We start from the raw sequence: 10,782 nt of genomic DNA on the forward strand, positions 1-10,782 counted from the left end.
AAGAGCAAAAATCTGGTTGGGTAATTTATTTCACAAATGTTTTCCTATAAAAAGATGTGTCATATGAGAAGCTCAAAGCAAATTCAATCACAGAACTACGTAAGCATCTAAAGATAAAGTTGTTAACTCAGTCCTTTATACATACAATTGTAAAAATCCCTCAAAAGGTATCCCCTTACATAGTTTTACACAGATAAGCATGGAATACCTATGCTCCATAAAAATTTACTAGTAAAGGTATGTAGCTCAATTTGGGTAATAAAGAATCAAAGCTAAACCGGGTGGTGGTGGCACGCGCCTTTAATCCCAGCACTCGGGAGGCAGAGGCAGGCGGATCTCTGTGAGATTGAGGCCAGCCTGGTCTACAGAGCAAGTTCCAGGACAGCCTCCAAAACAATACAGAGAAACCCTATCTCAGAAAAAAAAAAAAAGAATCAAAGCTAAAGTGCTCCTCTACCTGAAAATGATGAACAGAAGACAACAAAGATTAGGTCTTGATAATTTGTTTCCAATAACCATACTAGAGAAGGGGACTGAGAGAATGTAGTTGGTCTGAGAAAAGAAATGGCCTAGTATCCCCCATTTCTGGCACATGGGACTAGCTAGATAAAATTTACTCCTTGAGGAAGATGGTTCTGATAAAAAAGCAAACTATAATGTATTCTTGGATTGCGACCTGCAGCTTATCATAACAAATATTAGCATGAGATATGGGAATTCTTTCTCACACCTCAAATGTCAATCATTTATACCACACAAACTATACAATAAATTACATTAGCTTTATTGTTAATAATCTAAATGGCAAAGAGATGAGCGTGGAAAACGCTTGTGTCAGAGTGAGACCAGAAAACTACTGTGGAGAAATCGAGGCCCTAGGAGCAGCAGATGGCCAGGTCTATACATGTATGTGTCTATGTATACAAGTAAGTACTACACTGTCTAGGAGCAGCAGATGGCCAGGTCTATACATGTATGTGTCTATGTATACAAGTGAGCACTACACTGTCTAGGAGCAGCAGATGGCCAGGTCTATACATGTATGTGTCTATGTATACAAGTGAGTACTACACTGTCTAGGAGCAGCAGATGGCCAGGTCTATACAGGTATGTGTCTATGTATACAAGTGAGTACTACACTGTCTAGGAGCAGCAGATGGCCAGGTCTATACATGTGTGTATCTATGTATACAAGTGAGTACTACACTGTCTAGGAGCAGCAGATGGCCAGGTCTATACATGTGTGTATCTATGTATACAAGTGAGTACTACACTGTCTAGGAGCAGCAGATGGCCAGGTCTATACATGTGTGTATCTATGTATACAAGTGAGTACTACACTGTCTAGGAGCAGCAGATGGCCAGGTCTATACATGTGTGTATCTATGTATACAAGTGAGTACTACACTGTCTAGGAGCAGCAGATGGCCAGGTCTATACATGTGTGTATCTATGTATACAAGTGAGTACTACACTGTCTAGGAGCAGCAGATGGCCAGGTCTATACATGTATGTGTCTATGTATACAAGTGAGTACTACACTGTCTAGGAGCAGCAGATGGCCAGGTCTATACATGTATGTGTCTATGTATACAAGTGAGTACTACACTGTCTAGGAGCAGCAGATGGCCAGGTCTATACATGTGTGTATCTATGTATACAAGTGAGTACTACACTGTCTAGTACACAAATCACAGCGCAACACAACCTAAAACCAGCACACAGTAATAAAACGTCAGAGACGGCCAATACTGCGGCACAGTAAGAGCTCACCTGAGACTGGAGGTGCAGAAAAGGACGGCATCAAAGGTGTCTGGGGAGCTCTCCCGGCGTGGCCCCTCGTGATGTCGTAAACTGCACCAACAGAAAACCCCGATATCGGAGGACCCGCAGGTGGTGTGGACAAAAGAGCCCCAGAGGCGGAAGTGGCAGGCGGGAAGTGGGGCAAAGGGGGGCTGCTGAAGGCAATGCCAGGTGATGAAGACACAGAGGGCAGCACTGAAGGGCCACTCAGGGGACCGGCAGGAGCTGGAGACATCGGCACAAAAGGGGGCGGTGCGGACGGCTGCACAGGGGGCAGGGATGGCTGAGGCGTGGAATACACATGTGGTGGCAAGGACTCCATCCCAGACACATTGGGAGATGAGAAGGAACTGGTTGCAGCTAGAAAAAAAAGTAGGGACGATAAGCACACAAAGTTGAAAAAGCTTTTCATCTCATTTTCAAACTTCCACTGCTTGGGAAATTCCTAACGTGGTAGGTGGATTTTAAAGGTGTAATTTCCAACGCATAGCAATTGTACATGAGCACAGGTCCTGCGATTCCACTGGAGAAGCAGCACAGCTCAAGGACAGCACTGTCCAAGAGCAAACCTCCCTTTCCCTTTGTTTGTTTGCTTCTTAGACAAGGTCATTTTCATCCCTGTCTTGAACATAAAAACCTAGACACTAAAACCTCAAAAAGATTAATCCCCACAAAGTCAGAGACCATCAGACAACAAATGCTTTGAAGGCTTGCTAGGAGGGCTTGCAGTAAATATGAACAGAGAGCAAACCCGCTAACAGCAAGACATTACATACACTTCCTTACTTGTAACAGGAAAGATTATTTCTGTGTTGTTGTTTAAATTTAAAAGGGCTATTTCTTTGCACCCTGACAAGATTAGGGAAGCATTAACAGCATATTCTTCTAATTGATTCAGAGAGACCAGTGTCTTCCCCAGCCTCCAACCCACCTAAGTGAACTTCAGTGGAGGGCATGGCAGCAGCAGCCAGGCCTGCAGGGTTCAGGGGAGGAGTTCCAGGTGGAGTTGTCTCTATTCCACTTTCTTCCATCATTTTTCCTCAACTATGGTGCACTCTGCAAAGATATAAAAATGGTAAACTTCACACGGGGGCAGCAGCTCACGTAGTTAGAGAACAATTAAGAAAGACCACTTAGAGGCGAGTCTGCCTTCGGTACTCACAGCAACCGTGTCTGGAGGAAGGGCTCAGCAAACCTCCTGTAAAGCTGGAGAGATGAGCCACCAGGTGACAGCACTTGTGTTCTTGCAGAGGACCTGAGCTCAGATCCCAGTGCCCAATCAGATGGCTCACAACTACCTGCACTAGAGCTTCAGGGTATCTGACACCCTCTTCTAGCCTCCAAAGGCACCCACATACATGTCACACACACAATATTTAAAATATCCTTTTTTAGTATCCGAAAAAACTCCGTATAGTCTTTGGGTCTGGTTCATTTCTGTGTATAATGCTTTTATTTGCAACAATTTTTATAACAAAGTTTAAATAAATTTTAAAAGTCTATGAAACTATTTAATATGCAAGTGTCTTGTGACGTTACCATATACATATTTTACAACATGGAAATAATTTGACATTAACCATTTCATAAATGAAACTATGTATTTCAAATCATACAGTGCCAAGTTGATTTTGGCCACCTGAATCCCATTAAGAATCACATGCAGGTTTCAGATGCTTAAAACACAGACATCTAATTTACCTTTGAAACTTCTCTTCTCCCCTCACAGAACGTTCTATGTGGGCTATTTTGTCTATTAACACACACACACACACACACACACACACACACACACACACACACAATCCAGATGTGTTCAGCTTTATAAACAGGTTAGTCTCCAGTCTTCTGGTCTACGGCTGCTTTGTAAAGTGCAATGGTGTGGCTCAGGTGTTAGAAGTTGACTAAAAATCAAGCCACAAGAAAGCAAGGTCCTAAAGGACGACGATGCATACCAAATATAAGAAAGCATCCTTACAGATCAAACTTCCTTCTAAGAACTCAGCTTTATACCCTCATCAGAGAAGGTCTTTTGGCAATGGATGGTGGTTAACAGAGAGACTCAGAAGTACTCAAAGCACAGCAGGTAAGTTACTATGGAGTACTCAGTCCTAAAAGGAACATCTAAGTAACCTCCCTCCCACCAAGGCTCAGGGGCATCATGGAAGAAGGGGTAGGAAGATTATAAGAGCCAGAGCTAGAACTGCTACGAAACAGTGTCTTCTAGACATGATGGGGCCATAAATGTGCACAAAACCAAATCAGTCAAATGCCCAGCATGGATGGAGGAGGGGCTCATGAAGTCCAGCCCTAGCTGAGGGGCTGAGACAGTTGATGGCTGTGGGGGAGGGAAAGTCCATTTTCTTCAGGGATATGGCCCACATTAGGTCTCCCACCTGCCTACCTACCTACCTACCTACCTACACACACACACACACACACACACACACACACACACACTGCTGGGCATGGCTGTGGGCATTATCTTGACTGTGTTTTCTGAAAGGGGAAGATCTGCCCACTGTAGGTGAGACCATTCCTGGTGTGGCTCCTAGACTATAAAAATGGAAAATAGGAGTTTAGCAGCATCAGGGTCACTCCATTTTGTGAACTTCATTTTGTTTGATTGGTAACAACTCCAGTAACTATAGTAATTTGATTTCTAGAAGTAAATTAACTCCTTGTATAGATTATTGGCTATTCTGCCCTGTGGACCACAGGAAAGACATTTCTTGATCACCTGACATTCTTTCCATCACTGCTCACCTTTCTCTAGTCAGCTTTTCAACTCCCTGCCCCCTCCCCCGCCCCTGCCTTCTAACTACCCTGAGAGGAAGCTGATGGCAGTCTGATTCTTGCAGAGACACCTCTGCAGGGTCTTCCCCCTGAATAAGCATGGGCTTGCACTGTCCTAAGTCTCATTGCCTGGCCTGTCTTTCCTTCTTGCTCACCCTCCACCTTGGTGACCCTCACACAGACGATGTCTATGCAGGAGAACCTGAGAGTCGGAGTGGGGTAAGCAGGGAGCAGGGCAGAGGCCAGGAAGATAACGGCTGGAATGTGGGAAACTTTGGACTATAATCCATCTAGTCAAGTCTCTTTGAATCTGGTAGTGCAATGTGTTGTCCTTTGTCCAGGAGCAACCACTGTCACAGGCAGTTCATCCAGGCCATGTTGCAGAAAATTACAAGACATTTAGGCTTAAGAGAAGTGTTTAGTCCCAGGGCAGATCATTTTATTCTATGTTTATAAAGGTTTTGCGCACGTATCTGTCTGTGTACCCACATAAGCCAGAAGAGGGTGTCAGATCCTCTGGAATTGGAGTTGAAGTTACTTGTTAGCCACCACGTGGGTGTTGGGTATCTAACCTACGTTCTCTGGGAGAGTAGTCAGTACTCTTAACCACTGAGCCAGCTTTCTAAACAAAGGGCAGACACATTTTTAGGAGACAGGCCAGTGGTTCTCAACCTTCCTAAAGGATATGGCCCCTGTTGGAACTGCTGGGAGTGGGATGGAGGGACAACGTCTAGAACAGAATTAGTCTGAAAAAACCCATGGAAGGGAGGGCTGTAGATTGGGAAAACAGACAGTTCACTGTCCACTTAGAGTAGAGACAGTTACATGGGGGCAAGTGGGGGTCAAAGACATCCATTGCCAAGGATAATCAAAGAATGGTGAGTCAGACACTATGAACTAAAGGGTGATCCCAACTATCTCTCTGACCCGCATCTGTCAAGGGCCTTGGAGGTAGGAGGGGGCACAGTAGGAAAAATAAATCTGGAAGGCTGGTTACTGTATTTTGGGTAAAATGCCATCACTTAACCAAAACAGAAACTTCTCAAACTGGTGTGACCATGACTACCAAGCGGCAGCATGTACTCATCCATCAAACTCTGTTTCCTGATTCTGGATGCCATGTGACCTTCAAGCTCCTGCCTGAAGTCTCCGCTATGGTGGGCTATACCCTTGAACTATGAAGCAGATAAGCCTTTTTCTCTCTGAAGTGGCTTTTGCTGTTTGTTGTTTTAAACAGCAACAGGAAGAGAAACTCAGACAGTACAAAATCAACTCTAAACATGCCAAATTGGCTTTTGATGCTTTTACTTATTTTACAAATGTTCAGCGAAGGCAAATGTTTGCCAAGCACTGAAACAAGCTAAGCAAAAACCAGGTCAACTTGTACAGGAAACAACCAAGTAACAGTACCAATGTCCAAGGGTGCTGAACATTCGATACAATAGCAGCAATACACCCCAAGGCTGAACTCTGTAAGCTGGGGCTGAGAACACAGTCATGCCGGACAGAAAAAGGAATCTGGAGAAGGTTCCCAACTCACATATGAGCTCAGTTGTGAAGGACAGAGCAAATTTCCACAAGCCAAGGAAAGAAAGAACTTACATAGGGAGAGGAGAAGCTTCCAGAAGAAAAGTGGGCACACTGCAGGTAAAATGCTAAGTACAGCAAAGGGAGTAAGACACAGTCACAAAAACCCAAGTGGGAGGACAAGACTGAGGGACAGCCAGTCCTTCCTGATGGAGGTATGGATCTGGCCCTTTGAAGACCAGAACGGCACTCGAGCGTTTGTCTGTTTAGTCTACCTCTTCTGAGATTTTAAATCTGTAAGATGCAAACATAGTACAGTGCTCTCTGCACGCTGACCTCAGTCACAGCCACTTACAGAAATTTGCAAATACCAAACACAGGAAACTGATGATGGCATAGCACTATTAACCACTCTGTAGACCCACCCTGAACTTCAGCTGTTGATAGTTATTTGTGTGTATACGAGGGTGTACAGCTCTGTGAAGCTGAGCCACAAGCACAGACCCCATCGTCATCACAGTTAGGACACACAACCACACCATCACTCCAAATGTCACATCCTCCCTCAAACATAAGACCAGCAACAACACTCAATTGTTCTCTCATTTTTCTCATTCCATAAAGGTAAAATAAATAAAACTATACCCCTGAGTAACCTAGTCATATTTGGCTTTTTCCCACACACACAGAAAAATGTATGACGAGTCATTGAAGCTGGTCCACTTACATTCTTGACAAACACCATACCCACCTCCCAGACGCTCTCAGTCATCCACTACCCACTAGAAGATTCCATTGGGCTGGGGCCATAACTCAGTGGTGGGACACTTGCCTAACAAATGCAAGGGTCCTGGATTCAACCACCAATACTATTACAGAAAAAAATAAAAAAGGATTCCTTTAGCTGAAATATGTACGCTGGACCACTGGGCAGAGACAGCACTACTCACGGGTACAGAAGAAGTTCAAATAAAGTCTGCCTATACCCTACACTAGGGATAACCATAACCTCATACCCCCTAGGGTTTCCATGACAACCTCTGGTTGTCACAGGGCACTGCTGGTTAAGAATCAGGTAGTGTCTCAAATTCCCATAATACACATCCCCTCAACCCACAAGAATCATATGTCTCCAAATATCCATAATACCAGGTTGACATTGTAGCCTAAACTAAGGTTACGATGGAGAGGAGAAAGGAGACAGACTTGAGAAGCATTTAGGGGTAAGACTCAGTGAGTGCCATTAAGGATAAGAGTGGGGAGGCATGAGATACACAGTTGGCCAGACAGATGACGATGCCAACAGGTAGGACAGAGAGCTCTTTAAGAGGCCAAGGAGTTTGACAGTGTCTCTTTATTTGGGGCGAGGGGATCATTACGTGCTTCCCCTCTAACTCAGCAGGGTCAAGTTCCTCGAAACACCTGAGAAGGAACACCAACTGGGTCTGGAGTTCACAAACCACCAGTGTCATCAATGTACCAACAGTTTCTGATACGGTATCTGCACCATCTCTCCCAAGAAGGGTATACCAAGATAAAGAGACTACGACTTAACGCCAAACCTTCTTTCAGTTATGTGACCAACTGACCGGCAGACAATAAGAGCGGCAGAATGACACTGTGGCACTCAGAAGGCAGCATTTCAAGGTAGGACTAAATGCTGCAGAGAAGCCAGGAGGGGCACTGTGGATGGTTCCATGGGTTTGCTATACTGCAGACCATCTTAGAGCTGTTTCCAAAGATGGGAGGCTAGGGGATGGCTAGGAGCAAACAGAGGAGTAGGAAGAGAGACAAGTATGAACCCCTCCAAAGCCTGGCTGTGAAGAAAGATGGAGCATTCAAGAGGCTAAATACGGGCATATTCTCCACCGGGCATATTCTCCACCTGGACAAAGACACACAACCTGGGAGAAAGGCTCCTCAGCAGACTGCACCCCTTTCTGCCAAGGTCCCTCTTTCATCTCTCAGCCAGGCATAGCCTTGAGGCGGAAGCTATCTGATCCTTCTCACAGCCAGGTCCTATTTAAAGACAAAACTGGTCTCTCAGCAAATGCATGGGCAAAAGAGCTCACCTGAGATAATTGATCAATTTCTTTCAGCCCTTAAAAGCTCTACGGTTTGAGGGATGACTTAAATACAATACTGAAATAAACTAATAAACTTCGCAGATATAAAGGAAAAAAAGAAAGAAAAAGCCTTGTAGGATAAGCAACACAGAGGATCAGTTGACGGAGTTTTTGAGTAACAAAAGTAGTCTGAATGCATCAACATTACGGGGGGGGGGGGAAGAGATGGAAATGGCTGAGAAGATTAGTCCTCAGGCTCTGATCAAACCGCTCCTCGAATCCGCTTGCACCTACTCAGGTCTGCTTTTAGAAACTAGATGGCTACTTTTAGGAAAAGACGAGAGTGGACTTTTGACAGATTCAGAGCATCGGAAGCTATTCCTATTGATCTTATTAATGCCTCGAATACTAACAGACAGAAGTCGGCAGTCTGTCATTCTCTGTGTGGAACCCAAAATAAACTTCCCTAAACACTCGGAGATTCAAACATTGCTCACACAGCACTGGAGTGCCAAAAAGTGTCAGGATCGCGGACGGAGTCAAAGACAAAAACTATTGCACGTGAGATCCTGCCATTTAGGAAATAAGCAATCCTGAAAACATGACTGAGGTGGGTCCGGGTTGAAGGGCCCTGCAGGGCGGCGCTGGACACTCGCGCGGATCCCAGGAGAAGACGTTGCGACCCACCAGGGCCGGTGGCCTGGGCAGCCAGTGCCACGTCTGCAGGCCGGGCTGGGCCGGGCGAAGGTCCGCGGGCCTGGACACCCGTGCACGCGGGGGAAGGTGCAGGCCCTGGAGCCTGGGTCGAGGCCGGAGCGATGCGGGGATGAACCCTGCTCTCCCGACCGGTGTCCCCGCCGCCCGGAGCCCCCACACTCCGCCGCCGGCCCGCCCACCTGGGGCTCGCCGGTTCCCGTCGCCGCCACGCGAGTCACCGCCGGGCCCGCGCTCACCTGGGACCGAGCGAGCGCCTATGCGGAAGCTGCCCACGCGGGTCGGGGTCGGTATCCGGAGTGTCCGGCGCGGAGATCCGTCTGGCCGAGGACGAGGAAGACCAGAGGAGCGCGCGTCCCGCGCCAAGATGGCCTCCGCGCCGCCCCGCTGCCACGTCGCCGCCACGCCCCGCCACGCCCCTCGGCCGGCCTCCGCCGCACCGCCCCACACCCACTCAGAACCGGCCCGGGTGCACCTCCGCCCACGTCGTTCTGTCCCACCTCCCGGTAAGGCAGTGATCAAAGCCTTCCATGTAGCAGAGGTTGCCTCCCGAAAGAGGTACTGGGCACTAGAAAGGTGGCAAGTAACTTGCCGATTTTCTTCTTAAGTAATGCACATTATTTTATAGTTAAAAAAAAAATCTAGGGCCCGGGAGTAACTGCCTTATTTTATAGACACCTGAAACAATTAGTGTACAATAACCCGACGACATGTTAAAGAAACCAATGAACGAAGTGTAAAAGGAAAAAAAATTCACAATCAGAAATCCTAATTTGGATCTAAAGACCCCTTTCTCTGCAGCATCCCCCTATACGAACGACCTAATTCTCCTCATTTCCATCTATAAAATGGGAATGATATTGTCCAGCACTCACTCAGGTAGGTACCAAAGTCAAACAAAACAAGATGAATGGAAGGGCCTTTTAAGCCTCCTAGTGTTCACTATATGAAGAATTACAGCTTTTGTTTTAGTTGGAAATTTTCATTCAGGGATATATTCACAGGTTTGAAATTCATGCATCTCTTGAACTTGGCAGCTTTAAACATTCTAGATTCCTCCCTGAAAACTAATGTCATTTAGCAGTTCCCTGACTACAGATATGACTGCAGCTACACTGGGTTGTTCCCTTTGTTAATTTATCCACTCAGAATGTGTGTAGGTGGCCCTTTAAACAGCTTTGTTTGGGGCGGTGCTGAAAGCAGATACCATCTCCATCCCTTTGACTCACACCCTAAATAGTTATAAGGTATGTTGATTTCTTCATTCATTTAGCAAATACTAATTAATGGCTGCAGTGTGCAGATCGTGACAATGAACAAGACAGGCAAGGTCTTAGTGAGTAGCTTTTCTCTGAATAGGAAAAAAACCCATGAACTAGAAAATCAACAAGACAACCTGAGTAATGTTGCCCAGACTGTATCCATACGACTATGTATGCACACCTAGGCATCTTGACCGTAGACCCTACCCCTACAGCGTCTGAAGAGTCCTGCCTGGTTATGCAGTTCATGAGCTGTGCACTCAGCGGAACCCATCATCATCTGCAACCAGGATCAACAGGGTCTCCCTCCCAGCTGTGCCCAGTCAGCCTTGTCCTCCATCCACCTGGGAACACCTTTCAGATACTCCTATGAGCATTACAAATATTCAGAACTGTCCTACGAATATTTTAAATGAGGTCTATTTGCTGTCATTTAAAAAAGCAGCGCGTGAGAGAAAGATGCCGTGAGACAGAGCCTGGGTGGAGGGTTTTCGTTTTTTTTGTTGTTTTGTTTTGTTTTTTAATTGGAGGAAAGTGAATGGGGAAAGGGGTGAGGGGAGAGGTCTCCAGGGATATCCACTTGCTCCTCCTCCCCAACACTAAGATTACTGCTG

The 10,782-nt window shown here is 46.1% G+C and overlaps 1 protein-coding gene across 2 annotated transcripts in view; it reads right to left on the reverse strand.

Annotated features, from left to right (window-relative positions):
• Prrc1 (proline rich coiled-coil 1) overlaps positions 1-9,281 on the reverse strand; it is a 31,557-nt gene extending 22,276 nt beyond the window's left edge. Inside the window, exons 1-3 of one of the 2 annotated variants that reach the window (XM_040741795.1) lie at positions 9,146-9,281; positions 2,735-2,859; positions 1,774-2,163 (exon numbers count right to left, since the gene is read on the reverse strand). In XM_040741795.1, the coding sequence (XP_040597729.1) occupies positions 1,774-2,163; positions 2,735-2,837 (493 nt within the window). In that variant the 5' untranslated portion in view covers positions 2,838-2,859; positions 9,146-9,281. Of the gene's footprint in view, positions 1-1,773; positions 2,164-2,734; positions 2,860-9,088 lie in introns of both variants that reach the window. The other variant, XM_040741796.1, reaches the window with a different exon arrangement.
• Between the last annotated feature and the right edge of the window lie 1,501 nt (positions 9,282-10,782).

Source organism: Mesocricetus auratus, unplaced genomic scaffold (assembly GCF_017639785.1).
Source record: "Mesocricetus auratus isolate SY011 unplaced genomic scaffold, BCM_Maur_2.0 Super-Scaffold_6730, whole genome shotgun sequence".
Lineage (NCBI taxonomy): Eukaryota > Metazoa > Chordata > Mammalia > Rodentia > Cricetidae > Mesocricetus > Mesocricetus auratus.